The 18,616-nt window shown below is 48.9% G+C and overlaps 4 protein-coding genes across 4 annotated transcripts; 1 reads left to right on the forward strand and 3 right to left on the reverse strand.

Annotated features, from left to right (window-relative positions):
* Positions 1-4,503: 4,503 nt before the first annotated feature.
* On the forward strand, positions 4,504-6,351 carry A1O9_00677 (uncharacterized protein; the record flags this gene model as incomplete). The annotated part of the gene is made up of 1 exon (XM_013409840.1): positions 4,504-6,351. The coding sequence occupies one exon, from the start codon at positions 4,504-4,506 to the stop codon at positions 6,349-6,351; it is 1,848 nt and encodes a 615-aa protein (XP_013265294.1).
* A 1,926-nt stretch (positions 6,352-8,277) lies between these two features.
* On the reverse strand, positions 8,278-9,730 carry A1O9_00678 (uncharacterized protein; the record flags this gene model as incomplete). Its single annotated transcript, XM_013409841.1, has 4 exons — positions 8,278-8,405; positions 8,458-8,623; positions 8,676-9,400; positions 9,454-9,730. 4 exons carry the CDS (start codon positions 9,728-9,730, stop codon positions 8,278-8,280), a joined length of 1,296 nt encoding a protein of 431 aa, XP_013265295.1.
* Positions 9,731-14,684: 4,954 nt separating this feature from the next.
* On the reverse strand, positions 14,685-15,098 carry A1O9_00679 (uncharacterized protein; the record flags this gene model as incomplete). Its single annotated transcript, XM_013409842.1, has 1 exon — positions 14,685-15,098. A coding segment is annotated over one exon (414 nt), but the record flags the coding sequence as incomplete, so codon positions are not given.
* A 510-nt stretch (positions 15,099-15,608) lies between these two features.
* Positions 15,609-18,011, reverse strand: A1O9_00680 (uncharacterized protein; the record flags this gene model as incomplete). The annotated part of the gene is made up of 1 exon (XM_013409843.1): positions 15,609-18,011. One exon carries the CDS (start codon positions 18,009-18,011, stop codon positions 15,609-15,611), a length of 2,403 nt encoding a protein of 800 aa, XP_013265297.1.
* Between the last annotated feature and the right edge of the window lie 605 nt (positions 18,012-18,616).

An 18,616-nucleotide genomic window follows, 5' to 3' on the forward strand; every position in this document is an offset into this window, starting at 1 on the left:
GGATCATCATGACTGCATAATAACGGGAGAAACAGCGTCGTCAACATGCGTCACCCCTCCAACTCACAACCGTTATCGAGCTGGACCTGCCGCCCGCGGAATCCTCGTCGTCAGTTCTTGCCATGATTCAACCGAGGTCTCAGTTCCGCATACAAAGAAGTCCTACCGTATACTAGCCCATGCTATAACCTGTTTCGGGTCGCAGACACACTCGAAGAATGTGCCTGAGAATGTCACCCAATCGAGCCGCGCGCTCCCCCAATTTGTGAAACAGAGCCCGCGTGACAGAGGCTAGCCGAACAATCCAGCAAAAAGACATTCTACCATCCGTGATGCTGATAAGCCCTATCCATCCACCAGCTGGTGAACTCGGCTGGAAACCTGGGTACCAAGCAGAAAGGTTCCCGTAGAACCGCTTTGCCTACCAATCAGTGTTCCAGGAATAACAACGGGGTGAGCGCTCGGACAGGTCTGTAGGAACCAACGCTGCCACCGATGAGTCAAGGCGTCATAGTGCGCACCGAGAGTTTGCAGTTTTACCCGGGTAATCCGGGCGTAGCCCAACCTTGAGAAAAACGTGGTCGGTTGAAGCAGGGCTGCAGCACCAATAGTGGTGGCATCTGACACACACCCCAAGCAGGCAACGGACATGGGTCAAAACGATGACTGCCTTGGTCGTGATCACGAGTTCAAATGCTGACCAAAAATACTTTTGCATTTCCCGAGACTGGGAAGCGCATTTCCGAACTCCGGGAAGAAGTTGGATACGAGAGCTACGAGTAGGTTGGCCTGGCGAAAATTGAAGCGCTGGACCTTGTCGGAAAGACCACGGTGCCGAAGTTTTTTCACACCCACCCACGACCGGTTTGATGGTGGTACGAGGCCGGATGCAGGGCGCAGAGGATGAAAACGTGTGCTAGAATGATATTTCCCCTCGATTCGAAGTTCCCTGGTCCTTACCGCTCGTTTACGACCACTAAATAGTGGACACCTGGACGGACAGCTTGCAGCCTCATGAATAAGTGCCCAACACCGCTATTGCTGCTTGGGTTGGAACAGGTCCAGGTCCAGCCAAGATCTGCCAGCCCGAACAGGTTCCCCGAAATTTGCGCACATCACACACCGCCAGGCTAAGGACGAGAGTGAGTGGGGTGGAAATCAAACAAAAGAAATAGGCCGTATTATCAACCCGCATCATTTAATCCCGGCTTGGAAAGCCAAATTCGGGCACGGCAAAGCACTTGTGCGCTGGGTAGGAATTTAGGAGAGGCCTCGGGAAGTTTGGAGGCTCAGGATTGTTACAGTGGGGACCAGGCAAACAAAGAGAAGGGCAGTGTTGAGACAACCACCAGAGTGCAAACAAAGATGAAGCCGCATCAATCTCCTCCTATCCACCCTGTAACCCCAGTCGAGAACCGGTCAGCTGGGTCATCCCTTTCAGCGTCAGAGCTCTTTAGCGTCTTCTTCTAGCCAGCGGGCCAAGGACGTCTAACTATGCCGCATCGAGGGGGTCGATCCAGGGGGGGTCCTCCTGGCCCTGATCAAAGACTTGCGTGTCAAAATCATGTCACATCTTTGCAAACTTTCAGGCCGGGATCCACCTGGGTGGGCTATTCAAGGGAACCCTCGTCAACAAGGATAGCAAGGATGGCTGATGACTGTGGCCCTCGTCACCATTTCTGGAACACCTTTGTCGGGCCTACGGGGGAAAAGGCTGCCTGTTGGAAAAATAAATATGCTTCAGTCCCCCTTCCCAAAGATTGACACGTTTCCCGCATTGCAACACCAGTCCAGCACTCTCCCGAGTACTCACAGGCTCCAACATAAATTTAATATATATATCAACCTCTACACTCACGCTATCTGTTCACAACGACGTTCAGCGCCCACAGAAATCAACACGCTGCATAAAACCATTACCAAGATCAACTTCGCCACCAATTCCATCATCAACCACAACAATCAAAAATGCCTGCCGGTTCCAAGTACCCTCCATGCCCTGGTCCCCCTCCCAATCGGCCACTGCCAGCTCTTCCTAAATGAAGAGAGTCAAAAAGGCCTCTAATGACCTTCGAAATCTACCGCTGGGCTCTAGCGGGACTCGGGCCCGATCTCCTCACTCCCCAACGCTGGCATATGGTTATGGAACCACATCATCGTGCATTGTCTCCAAAAATATGCATGAATAATGACACTTCCCATCTTGGACGAAGATACTAGCAGCAACCTATCGGCACCGAATAACCTGTTCTGGATTCCAAGGTGGTTGACCACCGCTTGGCGCCTGGTCATTCGTGCATCGGCATGAGGCTATGCACGAAGCGATGTGTTGGCATCACCCTTCTCCACGTTCGAAGCACGACATGCCTGCGTCGTGCAGACTAATCGCATCTTTCAAAGCACTGCCTTTCAACAACATCGGATCCTAGTCCATCTTATTACGCACTTCGACGTCCCTTCCATTAGAGCCACCATATCAGTCTGGTCCTCGCAATCCCTAATCATCCCGCCCTCGGGAATTACGCCCTGCTATTTACAAAACGGCATTCCGCCGCAACAAGCAACCTTCACACACTCTCGGTCTATCCGGATTCGCTTTCATTTCTACCTTTGGCCAGACGGCCATTGGTCAGCATTCCCCACAACATGTACTACTACTAAACATATCAACACACACCTGTACTTCTAGTCGATACCCATGACTTCTAATTCATTTGCGGAGGAACGGCCATCTCTCACTCTGCTATTGTGTGATTTGTCCCAGGACAGAACACATCTTGTACACTATTTCGAGCCAGAGAGCATATAATGAGCCCCACGCATGATGATAAGAGCCCTGAGCGGCTGACCTGTTCACCCCATTTGGTGGAACAAGCCTCCATAGCAGTTTGAACCATTTTTCTTCTTTTACCATTAATGAATAATTCAACCTCTCGGTTGCGTCAAATCCACCTACTTTATTTTGATCACCTTTTCTGTTCTAATCCGCCATTCCGTTCGACCTTCAACCGGTGTGTTTCTGAATATAGAAAACCCGCCCGTATTCAGTTAATGGGGAGTGAGACCCTGCGTTAGTCTCACCACCCCTCCATAATCAGGCTATGTAAACGCCAGCACACACAGCAGCCCTAGCTGCTCCCTATCGGGGTTTGTCTTTTGTCCTCGTGATGGCAAGCCTCAATTGCTCGCTACGTGAGCGTCAGCGCCCTCTGACAAATTCACAAAGTCGGGGTAAGAGCTGCAGAACTAGCCGCTCACTACCCCTTAGGCCTGGCGCCAATGTGCAGGACATCCGTTGCGAACATGAGATCTCCTCGCAGTTGATGAGGAGTAGCTAGTCGGACTGATGCTACTGTACTACCTACAGACCTAGCCACCCAGATACGAGGGACGGAATACGGATGGCTAGATAACTAATTCGGATTTACGATCCGGCTTTGTTGGACTTTTGGGCTGTTGGTTGCGTAGCCTGTGCCGTCCTCAGGTACCCGCCCACACCACCCAACTTGGATGCAGCCCGTCACCAGACAGGTGCTTGTCGCCGGGTAGCTTAGGGGAGCTCCTTCCCCGCACTGCTCCTTCGAGGCGTCACCGTTGGCGTCACCGTTCCTTGTCCTCCTGGGCGTCCCGTGTGTTCGAGTCTAGTGAAACTCTCTCATTCGTTCACGATACGAGGAATACATACAGAGCACCGAGTAGAGAGTGCAAAGTGTGTGGTGTTGCATCGAGTCGACTCACCCGAGAGTTCCTTGACTTGCTTCCCCATGCCATGCCTTCCGGTTCCTCGTCTCTTCCTGTTCGACGTGAGGTTTACAGTACTAGGCAGTTTGTTGAGGGCACCTGATTCTCCATTACCTCCTGCCTCTCTACTGACCGTCTCTCGTGGAGTTCTTGGTCGGCTCCACTGCGAAGCCACCACGTACCCTGGGCCTTATTGGCAGCTTGGGTGTGGAAACACTCAAGATATCCCAAGGAGGGCTGAGGCTGGGGAGAGGATTGGCACTTCTGGGCCATTTAGCCCTTCATATTGTCGCAAAACACTGTGCTGAGGCTTGAGAGCCGCACTGGAATGAGGGCTTTTGCCTTGGAACGCAATCTCTCTTATCCTCCGTTATCATCCCCACCATGCCCAGTATTCTGCTTGAGAGGTTGAGACTAGGCGAACTCGGGGCTTGACCCAAGCTTGAGATGACGGCATACACCTCCAACCGACCCAACCACCTTCAATATTTGGCAGCACTGGCCCGCCATCATTGCGCGGCCACTGGCCACTGGGATTGTGCTTCCTGCATCATCGCAAGAGATCTCCATGGTTGGCGTGAGGGGACTTTTCAATGAGCCATGTTCAAACCTTCATCGACTTTTTGGGTTTCCGGTTTGTTGCCCTGCTTGTTCTAATAGACAAAATATCTTTTGAAGTTGCTGTCGGCGTTCTCGTGTGTCTCCTGTCGTCGTTTTCCTCGTGCAGGCAGCTGTTGTGTCGCTGTTGAAGGCTCCGTTGCCATGTACTCTCGTTTTCTGTCGCTCGTTGCAGGAGCCTCGATCTTATCGCTTGCCACCTCGCAAGCCACAGTCAGTCTTGCGATTACGGCACAGCCAACTGCTGGCGCCTCCGACTTCATCAGTCCATCGTTCGCCGGCTTTGGAATCGAACCATCGAACCTCTTCTCCTTTACCGGAGGCCAGGAAGAGAATGTCCTGACCAAAAACTTGATAGAAAACCTGGCAAACTATACGGGCACTCCGCCACATCTGCGTGTTGGAGGCAACACACAGGACTATTTCGTCTGGGATGAGAATTACAATGACTATAGTTGGAAGCTCAATCCTGACGAAACGGGTCAAGGTGCCTTTGCTTCGGACCACATGATTATAGGGCCTCGGTACTTCGAGGTGTTGAACCGGTTTCCTAGCAATACTCCCATCACATTTGGTCTGAATCTGGCATATCAAGAGGATGACTACATTGAACAGATTGTAACGATGGCGGAGCAAGCTGTCAATCGGCTCACTGATGTTAATCTCGTCTCCTTTGAAATTGGAAACGAGCCAGATCTCTACCTCGAAAACGGTTTTCGCACAGGCCCTTGGGGTGGCCAGGTCTATACCCAGCAGTGGTTAGACCGCGCCAATGCCGTCTGGGAGCAGGTTTTACGACCCAATAGTCTACCAAGCAATTTCTTTGAGCCCGGCACCACTGCTTCGACCATTGGTACAAGCTTCATGATCGATAACCTGGACGAATTTGGGATCACAGCGATCGCCAACGATTCCACCGAGTCTTATGTCGCCAGCTGGAACCAACACGATTACTACTACTATATTGGGGTTTCTACGTACCCAATTACCCAATATCACTTTATGACTCTATCAACGACTAATGATCAATTTGGTGCTTGGGTAGAGCAGATCCGACAGGCCCAGAACACCGGCATTCCTTATGCCCTGCGTGAGATGGGTGTTGTTGGCCCCATCGGCTTACATGGGATCACCGATGTCTTTGGGGCTGCCCTGTGGTCACTGAATTTCTTGCTCTATGCAGCCACGCTCAATATCACGATGGTGGGCATGCATATGACAGACAATAGTAACGCGAGTGCATGGCAACCTATCAACATATATGGCAATGAGCCTTTCGTGCGGCCCAACTACTATTCTTTTGTGGCCTTTGATCAGCTCATTGGGCCGACTTGCCAGGCTCAAATCGGCGGATACATCTTGCAAGATGCGCCTGCGGAATATGCCGGACGCAGCGCCGCATACTCTGTATATCAGGACGGCACACTCGCCTCCATTGTGTTGATCAACTCAAATGAAGCCAATGTCTCCGAGACCAACAAACCCAGCTTAACCTTCGACCTAGCCCTCCCATCGCAATTTGCAGGCCAAGATCTTTACCTCGCCTATTTGACCAACGAAGGAGCCGATGCATTTCACGGCACGACTTTCAATGGTATCAGCTATGAGGAGAGTGGCGATGGTTTGCCTACACGCGTCAACGACACAGAACACCGTGTCAGGATTAATAATGATGGTACTGTTTCCGTGAATGTCCGAGATACTGAAGCAATCATCGCCAATATTGGCTCACCACTCGGCCAGTTGCCACCTAATCGCAGTGCTTGTGAGGCCCTGGCCAGCACCAGGCAAGACGCACAACCTGCAGAGACACCAGTGGGAACAAACACTGTGGATGCACCGGCGGCATCGTCGACCCAGAGTAACGCTGCCTCAAAAACTGGGAGCAGTGCCAGCCCAAGCAGTACCAATGGTATCACCAGGCTCTCAGCCATGTTAATTGGCACTCTTATTTCTACATTTTTGAGTGGCGCCTGGTTGATCATGATATAATTCCAGTCTAAAGGATAATGAGTTGGATTTAACCACTCCACGACACAGCATTCACGATATGATAGACGCGGCGTTTCACGATCTCTTTTAAATTGGGGTCTACATGGGAATTTAGCATTGATAAACAGACTGGTAGAAGAGGCATGGGTCCCTCCGAGATTTTATATCTAGACACGATATCAGGAGACGACGATATCAGCAGACGACGATATCAGCAGACGACGATATCAGCAGACGACGATATCAGCAGACAACGATAAGCACGCCATCTTCCCAGGGAGTGGACTGGTCGGTAGAATGGACTTTTGCAGCATCACCACGACTTGACATGGGTGAGTACACTGAGATTGAAATGTATGGCTTGATCTATACCAACACATACATGATGGCACCTGAAGGGTACACTAATTTTAATCTACCGAGTATATAAATGCCTAGTCACCAACTGAGCTGCACATATTTGTTAACCATGAAATAGTGGAAGGCCGGGTCGATAGCCGAACCTCTGACCTTTCACCCTCTCCAATAATATCCTTCATCATTGATTCTTTCCACGTTTCTTTTGTTTTCGTTACCCTTTGCTTTTAACTCAGCAGATACTATCCATGATATGGTACGAGCTCGATGAGTCACGCATTTCCGACAAGAATCAAAGATTGAAAACCACGCCCTTTCACCCCGCGATCGCGTATGCTGTCGACTAGCAATCCATTTCTGCTAGCCGGTAATACAAAATCGGCTGACCTGGCGAAGGCAGCAACAACTCCGAGGTTTGAAAGTGAAAGAACGGCTAGGAGGGTAAACGACGAACTTGCAAGGTGGAGGATTCTTTCCAAAGCAACGAAGAAAATGTGAATGAAGCTGACAATTACGGACTGGCCGACTGTGTTCGCGTCAGTAATATGCATAATTGTACCAGTGTTCCTGGGCATGAGAAAACTGACGAGCGAAAAGCAAACTGTGGTCCCGAGGGACATTTTATTTTCTATATGGCCAGTTCACAGCACGGAACCAAGCAGCATACTTACCGAAGTAGTCTGAAGGAGGTTTCCAAGCAGCTCATCCAGGTTCCAGCCCGTGAGTATTTCCTGGACTTCCACGCGGTGGCGTTGGCATGCCGATTTATGGACCAGAACATGCCCACGTTGAGCAAATTTATTGAAGATTCCTCTAAAGTTTGGCCTGGGTGGTTTGATACTTCTTCCACATATTTCTTGCTTTCGCAATACTTGGTCGCATAAAGTTATTGTCATTCAGCTCGCTCTGTTTTGCCGTCTCCAAAAGGGCCTCATATGGCGTCTGGTTATCCTTTGCGAAGGCGCTATTAAGCTCCATCTCCGTAAATCCAAGTGCGTCAACGATGGAATCGGCATGCACGTGGAACGACGAGATATGTTGCCCGTGCATTTCCCGAAGAATGGAGATGTCAGACTCAGAGAGGTAAGTGGATCCTGCAAAAGCATCGAGACCTTCCAGCATTGCGGTGAGGGCGAACTATGAGCGTCAGCTTGTGGTCCAAACATTATAGTGAGAACTGGGTTATATATGCACTTACCAACTGTACTAGTGCCTTGATGGAAGACTCATGGCCCTTTGGCGTGTACTTGGTTTGGCTCTGGAGACCTCGCCAGTAGACTAGGTCAGCGTGAGCCATGGTCAGCTGGAACACGTCGAAGCTTGTGTCGCGCCCTGCACTGGTGTCTGATATGTGCCTCCTTGCTAAAAGAGCGGTACGGTGTTCGAGGAAATCTTCCTGAATGCTTGGATTCAGAAAGAACTCTAAGCCACGTGCCTCTAATCTGCTCTCCATTTTTGCTCTGTGCCTAAGACGAACAAGATAAGACAGAGCAGGGATTGAGCTCTCAGTATTACTGGGTCGAGATAAGCGCTCTAGTAAGTACTTCAGGTTGAATATGGTGAATTCGCTTACTTGTTCCAATGCTTATTGACGGCGTTACCAATCTGCTGTGACAAGACGTAGTTGTCTCCCTCATACGTCCTGCTTGCTGACAGCTGGGCGTAAATTGAACCAAGCCCAGCTGCAGCCATATTCCCTGAAGGTGTATCAGAGGTTTGCGTAATAAACTGGGCACTACCAAAACTCACCATGGCCTCCGCAACTGAGGCGAGCTACTTCAACATCTCGGACACCACGCTCAGTAGCCCAAACCTTGACACCAACTGTCTGTAGGTGAAGGTTTTCCAGATTGTTATCCTTCAGATGTTCGACCTGGTCACGGATTTCTCTGCCGACGAGCATCATTGTTATGGCCTTTCAAACAATTAGCAGACCGGTGCAAAGAAAGATCCAGGGCATTGCTTACACGGCATAGTGCAGGAAAGAGCCTGTTCCTAACGCTCGCGTATTCAATGACTCGAGTCTCCGCGCCGTCTTTCCTATTGAATTGCCTTCGAAATGCAGCATACCTAAGAGCGATGACGATGGCCTTGGAGACATCTTGCCCGATTTCTCGCGACATCAAACCTCTGACAATAACCATCGACGTATACGAATGCATCTTGTTCTCGCTCTTATGATAAGTGCCGTCACGGTCTAGACGGACATACCCTGCGAGCATTTGAGACCTCGGGATCCGATTGTTCGTGAATCTCATGACCCCGTTGTCCATTGATGCAAATGTCCCGAGAGTTTTCTCTCCCTGTTCGTAAATGTGGACATTTGGAACAAGTTCGTGAGTCTGCACATCGCGGACTTGAACCAAGAAGACATGGTTCCCCAATTCCTTTCCGGATACAATCAGCCTCGCAACGACGAGAGTATGCGTCGCCATAACACCAAGGCCCCCAATCCAGTACTTATGGCTCGACAAGGTGGGCGAGTTAAGTACGATTTCATCCGTCTGTGCATCAAAGGTGGCAGTCGTCTCGATTTCTCTGACATTGCTGCCATGTCCAAGCTCGGTCTGAGCGTAGGTGCCACAAATCTCGAAATTCTGTGCTTTCGGTATCCAGTACGCCTGCTGTTCGGAACTCATCTGAGCCTGGAGGTTTTTCAAGAATACTGTGCTCAAATCATCAGCTTCAAGTTCTTGAAGGTCCAAGTGCCATTCATCCATCATCAGAAGCCTGGCGGTAACCTACTTCTGTAATTCGGGCTTGTCGATGCCACATCAGGACACACTATTCTCAGAGCGTCAAGATAATGCTGGGCGCTCCAACCCAGACGCATCTTGAGCTCAAGAAGTTCCAGATTTTGCTTCATTCTCAATGTCCATAGCTCCTTCCGAGACAGTCGATATGGATTGCGACATATTGTCTTCAGCGGATTTTGAGCAAGAGCCTCGAGGATCTCTTGCCGTCGATCGAGTTCATCAACTCCCCAGACGAAGCCTGCGAGTGACGTGTGGGTGAATGGCATACTAGTACTGTACTATGTTCTAACACCCAGATCAAGCGACGTTGGAGCCTTGGATATTCGAGGCGATCGAGATTTGGAGGGAACACTTCTGCTTGACTGGAGTAGGTCTAGGTGAAGCATGGAACGGGCTCTATGATAAAATAACTAAGAAGTTTGGCCCTGCAGGACTAGCTAGACCACTCATTCATTTCTCGGAGATGGGGTTCAACCAGCCGCGGTTCAGGATGAGGGGAATCAAGAACAACATCAAATTAAATCTTTGACATGAATGCTTTAGCTTATGTATCACCTGAGGTCGGCGTTCTTCTTCATTCGGCGATCGATGTCACTTTCATTTCCCTCTCTCTTTCTCTCTATATGTATAGAATCCTCCAACTATACTTCTCAACACTTGTGCTGACTTATCCGCCACCGCTCTACTCCCGGGCTAGCAACTATTCAACTCCCTCGCTCCACCCTTCTACTCCCTTCCCCCCTACCCTTAACGGTCTTATTTGCTTCTATTTCGGCTCTAGTCTCTAGCGTAGCCGTATTCGTCTAAACGACGTCGAAGTGACTTTACACGATAGCATCTTGGATAGGCCATTTCGGGCCCTCACTAGAGCTGGGATCTCCAAGCAGATCCCTCGTGGTAGGTTACCTTAACAGAGTCAACTGGAAGCCCCCATTCTGCGGCGGTCCTCTCTCATTTTTCCTTCTGTCTTCCGAGCATGCGAAACACCAAAAACTGGGAAGCCAGGGGGCCAAATTGTGCTCGATAACGATGACGCTGCTAACTGGTTCGTGCTGTTCCTCGCCTGAAATATATTATTTGAAGATGTCTTGATTTGGCAGGACCACGACCATAGAGGTATCATCAGCTGCTTTCGCCCGGTACTAGACATGCACCATCAGGAAAAATTTGTCACCTTCCCGTTACAAGAGATATCTTGACTTACTCCAAGGCTGATTTACGTGAATGGAACTGATGGAACGCTCCTTTTGATACTCGTCCAAAGTAGCGCCGACTGCACCGCTCAGAGAATCTAAGAACATGAAATTGGCCAGAGAAGTGTCCTGGAGTGTTCATATTGTTAATAGATTCGCATCATCCACTTTTAACTTGATACACGACTTGGATTTGCATAATGCTCGTCACACTTTGAATGATGCTGAATACCACCGTCACACTAAATATGAGAACCACGCCCATCCATATAGAGAACCAGAGCCACGTTTTCATCAAACTAACCCATTCTCTAGTGTCCTTCTCGTTGCCATTATGGCCGTCTATCTCCCCCAAATCGCCCGTATTATACGCCATGGTTCTACCCAGGGTATATCTTTATACTTTGTCCTCTTAAATGCCATCTACAGTAACATTTAATTTGCGCACGCACTCCTATTTGCAGCCTATGTATATCCTACTACCGAGGAGCCCGTTCCGGCACTCATTGGTGACGGAAAGTTAACAGGTTCCAGAGCCTTAGGTGGTATCCTAGGGCTGCTGCAAGTGGCTCTACAGTGGTTATGCTCAATAACGCCGCCCGTTCAGTATCCTCCGACCCATTCCTTGGATTATATACTTACGGGCATCTAGGACGACCTTGTTCGCCTCTTACCCTTCCAGCAGTAAACCGGCAAGCCTCTTTAACAACAAGGCTAGCACCGCCATCGCTGCTATTGCTTTCACCTATGCCGCATGGTTCCTATCCCTAGCTATGCTCATCGCTCTTCCCAAACCGTCCCCGCGAGAGATGGGAACTGCAGTCTTCATCTGCTTTACCCTGATCGTGAATGCATGGGTCGCCCTGTTCTTGGTCTTGTGGCAATTCTATCCGCAGTACCTCGAAACGAGGCGCATGTCGGGCGCGCCAGGCACACTTAGCGTTGTCTTCCTCGCCCTTCAGGCTGTGGTTATTATAGCCATCGCGGTAAGATGGCTGCTGAGGCTGGGAGCACCGACGTGGGGAGATCAGTCGGTGCCGCGATGGTATTGGTACAAATGGGGGAATCTGCCATTCAGCTAATTTCTACATGGGATCGGATGAGCGGTGCTACTCAGTACGTATCTCGTCACGCGCCATGGAGGCAGAAGACATGATCTGGAGACTGAAGCAGCATCTCTACTAGCCTAGAACAGTGCCGCGTGATTGCGAGAACGAAAGTAGTTGGAAAAGCCCCGACGGTGTTGAAGGCTTAACTGAAACGAATCGAGGGAGCAGGGGCCCTGGTCCCGGAACGGGCTTCTGGGGATCAAGATGCTCCTGGTACGGAGCACAAGTTTTTCTGCTCGGAGACAAAATCAAACCCCTCGGAAAACTGAGGCATAACCTTCAGGTCTCGCGCCGAAGTTTTGATTGCGAATTCGCAAAAAAATGCAGCCTTTGTCAGGTTTCATAAAATATCGATACGATGGCGCAAGACATCAAAATGGGCTCCGCATCCTAGAGCGGCCCTGCAACCCCAATAGCCTTGAACTCCAACAGGGCTCTGCGCCAGGTAGCCTGTAGTTAGAGGACAACTGAAAGGAAGATGGACCGAAGCACGTATCTGATTTCAATCAGGTGATCTTTGTTATGGGTAATTTACGCTATGTGAGCGATCAAGACCTTGAAACGTCTAAGTTTACCTCTTGTCCTTTTACTTCAGGATCATTCCTATCATAACTAAACTTGATTCCCAACCGCTGGTGTAGCTGCTAATTCTTTCATTTTGCCTGCTGCTGCGTTTGCTGTTCTTCTAATTGCTGAAGTTGCTTCTGTTTCTCCTCCAGTGCAGTTACAAATGCCGTTCCGGTCTCCCTGGTCTCTTTTGCCGTTGTGCCAGATGAACTATTTTGTTTACGGAACTCTCGGTACTGCTCCAGCAATTTTGACTCGTCCACTTACATGAACGTGCTCTTCAGCTTCTTGATCTGGTCATATTCAATCTGCTCAGACATCTTTTCAAGTTGCAGTGCCGGGCGCCGGGACTGATTCGATCTAATATGTAATCAGCAAAATGAAAGCTCCAGAGAGGTCGACGTGAGCTAGGGGCAAGGATATGATATTCTTGACATTCTAGATATTCTTGACAACCTTAATCATAGACTTTGACGGCTTTGAATTTGAAGAGACTAATAATAATAGAATTGTAGCGGATACAATGCTTTCAGATGTTGTAATCCATAACTTGGAAAGTCTTTCTAGTATAGAGCAAGGCAAGGTCATATTTTTAAGGTGTCGTTGCTATGACCAATGACGCACATTAAGAAAGCAGACCGGCGGTGACCAGGCTAGAGCTGTGTATGCGGGGAGGCGGGGGCTGTGCAAGGCACGAGGCATCCTATACTTCAACGAGGTATCATCGGATTACTGATTGTCATGCGACATTTGCAGTTGGCATCATTCCTAGATCTGTTTTTCCCATGCACAACCAATGACCCAGCCTACCAGGCTCATTTAGCAGAAAGCTGGTTACAACTTAACAGTAGCCACGTCCGCATCTTTTTTAGAAAATAAGTTTCGCCGCCTTACCTACTACCACAAGGCAGCTGGGTTACGTGCGTCGCAGTGATCTTGGCGAGGCTGTGGCGAGGCTACCCCCTTGACACACAAGTTGGAGGTCGCGACGGCCTCTGAGATCCTTGGTCACGGAGGTTGTTCTCTTACCAGTATAGGTCTGTTATACAGCCGTCAGGGAAGGTGTATATCCCCCTCTAACTTCCTTATTTTGTGGAACCACCTATTCGACGCTCTGAAGCAGTTGAACACGATGGTTCTTCAAATTTCCAGTAGCATGAGCGATGGCGGCGATCCAACACATAGTCTATCTGCTGAAGGTCAAATTTTGCAAGGTCGAGCAAGTCATTAATGAGATATGTCATGGCACTGCCGCCCATGAGATTATCGACATAAGCTGCGCAAATCAGTAGATATCGATTCCCACACGGCCAGAGAATCAGAGGCGCACTACATCCGAGGAGTAAACAGACGAGATCGCCCTTTCGGACGACTCGAGAGGGTGCCATCCTAATAATTCTATCTGCGACTTCGGTTGACTCTACTAATGAACTATGTTGCATTGCGAACTTGGATTGGCCGCTGATACTGGAACTCATCTTATAACAAAACCGACTTCCTGGAAATTTGATCAACCCTTCGAAGACCCTACAAGGATCTGTATTGAGTTCTACCTCGTCCATTATATTCTGGAAAGAGTCATTCATATCATATCGGAGAAGTCCAAGTGAGCATCTGCGTTGGGACAAGTCGCCCGTTAATGGTTTCGGATGCAATACCGATACCATTTCCTTAAAAGCTTGTGATAGCTGGTGGTGCACACTGGTATACTGGATCAATTGAGAGGCTGCATCGTATTCTCGGACTTTATCTGCATCGAACTTGATTAAGGGATCTTTACGTTCCAGAATTGACCCGACGCAGAGGCCAGTTGTAGACAAGATATATTTCGTGTCATCCTTCCCAAATCTGTAACTCGCTAGCATAGCACCGGTAGCTCTCTGATCTCCGAACGATATAGGTCGATAACAATCATCTGAGCTCATCTGAGTGCCCCAATTTGGCACCCAGGAGGGTAAACTAAGCAATGATGCAGTCGATCACAAGACCAGGATGGTGAGAATCTCCAATATTCGAGAGTCCAAATACAGAGTACACTTAGTCCCTCTCTCGTCTTTGCAAAAACGAGATCTATTGTGGCGCAGAAGGGTAAGCAATTCCAAAGGACCACGGATCCTAGTTCTCTGCCTTGCTTTGTCTTGAATGATCCGATATCTATGCCAATATGAAGGCTTCTCCCTTTCACTTTCTCCGATTAAGAGCTGAAGAGAATAGAGACCATTATGGAAAGTATTTTTGTGATCTTGAAGAGCGTGGTGCGGTTCTTGAGTGCCGTTCCTTTCAAGATAATCGTGTGAAGGCCGATGTGCCTTCAAGAACCTTACACGCTGAAAAAGCAGGATTACATGCTCCATTTCGACAAATGCGTCCATGGATGAATCTCGAATTCCCAGCCATGAAATCACTCGCATTGCGGAACGATAGATCCTCCTCATCAGAGCAACTTGACTGTTCCGTTCGTCGTTGTTCTCCTGATCTATCGAAATGGCATCAATCCAAAGATATCGAGAATCCGATTCGCTCCTGAGATACTCTAAAGCGGTTGCAATACTTTTTGTGATGAGTATCGTTTCGCTATCAGCTTCGATAGGGATCCGCTCTCTCAAATCACCCCATGTGTATGAAAGTGCTTCAAATTCGAGTGTAGAATTGAGATCGAAATTAGTGATGCGACAATTTATGCGATCTCCGAAACTTCCTGGTAATAGGGAGCAAAGCCTGATCTGGATTGCATTAGAGGTTGAATGTAAAGGATGATAGATGGCCATCACAATTGTGTTTGACAAGGTCCCGAGTTCTAGACAAGTTCTCTATAAAGCTCGAACAAAGCATTGAGGTTGAGTGGAACTATCTAGGAGACCAAAATTCGTAATTCAGACAGAAAGGCTTTCAAGTTACAAGTACGATGCAATAAATTGGTTACTGGCAAAGGCTTTGAAGCTAAATGTGCCTGTGCCTATGCGAGTGACAGGGCATGTGACTGACGCCTGATCAACCCCCTAATGCTGCGAGATGTTAGTGGAGGAAGAGGTTCTATGACCTAACGCCACTCGAAGGAGGAAGTTGTCCTTCGGGCACGACCCCGACTTAGCCCTCCGACCTACTATACCACCAATCTTCCCCCATGCCCGTAAGAATATCAAAGCTCCTGATCCGCCATTGAATAAGCTATCAACCCTACCTATGATAAGACATGGCAGCATACAATATATCCCGTACATTTGAAAACATTCACCGGTGAGTATGATCGCAAATACTCTCCAATATTCCATATTTCAACTGCAAGATGTGTGCAGTTGAGACTCTGGAATACACGACAAGGTTTCCAGATGATGAGCCACCTGCAAAGTCCGAGCATGATCGGGACCCAGGCGGATGTTCAAGCCTGCAAGAGCAGTAAGATAAAGCTCTTCTGCTTCTGTGTATGCTCCTTTCGAGGCATAATTCTGTGCCAAAATGTGGATTACGTTGAGGGTCTTTGGGTGGTCGGGGCCAAACTGCTGTCGAAAACCCTGAAGAGCACGTTCATACAAGGGCTCAGCTTCATCTAATTTACCCTGTTCTCCAAAAACCAGTCCCAAGCCCACCAGAGTCCGTAAAGTGTTATGGTGATTGAACCCCAAGCGCTTCTCACGGCCTGAAAGTGCTCGTTCGTACAAACTCTGCGCTTCATCGTAATGATGTTGCTGTCGAACAACATTAGCTAGACCATCGAGCGCCCACAGAGTCTCTGGGTGGTCCATCCCATATACCAATTCATCGCATGACACTGTCTTGCGGTATAATGTCTCCGCCTCGTGATATCGTCCCTGCGACTGGAAGTTGTTTGCGAGATCTGCCATAGTCCAAAGTGTATCTGGATGTGTGTCCCCCAAATTCGTCCTGCGCTCCTTCAGAGCCCGCAGGTACATGACTTCAGCATCGAAGTATCGGCCCTGAGATTGAAAGCAACTTGCCATGTCATTTACTAAGGTGATTGTTGTGGAATGATGATGACCCAGCTTGCTTTCGTAGACTGCCAGTGCTCGACGGTATAGGTTTTCAGCGTCCTCATACCGACCTTCAGATCGGCGATTATTAGCGAGCTCTGACACAACCTGCATGGTATCCGGATCGTCTACGCCAAGTAGATTCTCGCGCTCCTTGAGAACCTCGGTATACAAGTTTTCCGCCTCTGAATACCTCCCGCCGGATCGATAGAGATTAGCCAGGGATTCGATTGTGCATAGGGTTTCCTTATGTGCCCTTCCTAGATGCGCTTCACGCTCCGCTAGTACACGTCTGTGCAAAGACTCTGCATCCTGATACCGGCCGAGAGAATGATAAAGTATGGCCAACACATGATTTATTCGCGCCTGCTGAATAGGATCAACGCAAAATGGATGCTCGAGCAACTGCTGATATAAGCCTGCAGCTTGTTCATAACGTCCTTGGGAGTGATAGAAATCTGCGAAAGAGTTGACTATGATCGTCTGTGAGCAGAGCTCTGCCCTGTCGAAGGCTTCATTCTTAAGACATTCATCCATATGCCTTAAGAGATCTTGCTTGTCTTTCGGTGAGAACTCGGAGAGCTCATCAGAAACGATAACGCTGTGGCAAATGCTTGCAGCTTCGATCGTATATCGCTTACGCGCACAAATGTCCACCCGCAGTTTAATCCAGTCAGCAACCACTGGGTGTAAAGCAAACAAGCAGATCTTGTCCTCTATTACTGAGAACCCCTGAATAAGGGAAAGGTTGTGCAGTGTAGACAAAAATGTTCTGAACGAGATCCAGTTCCATCTGCCAACTTGATCAGTAAAGCCTTCGCTCCAAGTCTGCGAACCAGAGTTAGTGAATTCTGCTGTGGCACCTTCTGACTCAAGTGGAAGGCAGATGCTCTTGTGGTGAATTCGAAACAGCTTTTCAGAGATGCTGGTGCAGTGGAGAAAGCCCAAGAGCATCGTGAAATCGACTTGGTATGGTCGAGAAATTCTTTGAAGAAATTTAAACGACAATTCCCAAGTGGTGAAAACATTTAATCTTGACTCGGTTTCTCCTTCTCCTGACTGTCTCGTGTAGTTCCACAATAAAGGTGTATGTCGTAACATGTAGTTCTTTTGTGCCTCGAAGTGCTCATTGAAGTCCGGAAGCGGTATTCTCGTCTTTTGTAGATAGCTACCAGCTTGATCTAATGCGAGGGCTAAGCCACCAAGACGGCAAACAATTGGCCTCGCAAGATTCCGGTTTTCGGTCGAGACCAAGGGGCAAGCTCGAGCCAGAAGGAGGTCGATTCCTTCTTCTTCCTCCATTGGCCCGACTTCAATCTTGCTACCTCCAAGTCGAACAACATCTAGATGACGACTGGTTACTAGCACGGTACCACATGCGGAAGATGTTATGGATGGCATAAAGGATCGGAGACCTGGAAAACTTGCTGGGTCGTCGTAGTTGTCAAAGACCAATATCCAAGGCGACTTCAGATCGCTCATACTACGTACAGCATAGCGAACCTTCGCATCTAAGTCCGAGGACGTCATCACGATGTGACTTTGAGCTGCAAAGTCATCGGCAAGACTGCTGAATGCTCTTCTTGTACTCTGCTCGCTCTCCGCATTGATCCAAAAAATAAATCGTCGTCTTGCGGACTGCCTCTCGCAATATCTGAGGGCAAGTTGGGTCTTTCCGGATCCAGCCATCCCTACTAGGACGCAAGTTGCAATGGTCGCTTCTTGGGCGTTCAGAGCTGATTCCACTTGCCGTAGAAGAACTTCACGACCGACAAAACCGACTGTTCTGAACGCTGGGAGTGTGTTGAAAGCTGTGCTAGGTGCGTTCGAAAATATCTCTGGAATGTGTCAGTCAAAGAGTGGTTGGAGGTTATGGTACTTGCGTTGATCCTGTTGCATTGTATCTAGCTTTGTCCCCAAGATGTTCATATTCGCAAGGATTGTTTGCGAAATCTGAGCATCCACGTTTGCAATGCAAAGACACAACGAAGTTCTTTTCCTATCCAGGGCCTTAAAGCTGGATTCGATGGTCCTCTGTCTGTAGACGAATTTGAGGCTCTTCCAGTTTCTTCCTAACCTCCCCTCGCTAGTTTTCGGGGTCAGTTGATCTAGGCTTCCAAGTAAGGCTTGTGCGTGATTAGATACGCTGGCTAAGTTGGAGATAACAAGGGCTGTCTGAAAGGGTGAGTAATTGCGCATTTGTTGCACTATCTCCACAAGCTGCTCGATTTCACATCTGTGTTGAGCGATTGCATTTGGCGCATTGCGTACATCCTTATAACGCCTCTGGATAG

The sequence above is a fragment of the Exophiala aquamarina genome (assembly GCF_000709125.1).
Source record: "Exophiala aquamarina CBS 119918 chromosome Unknown aczIA-supercont1.1, whole genome shotgun sequence".
In the NCBI taxonomy this organism is placed as follows: Eukaryota; Fungi; Ascomycota; class Eurotiomycetes; order Chaetothyriales; family Herpotrichiellaceae; genus Exophiala; species Exophiala aquamarina.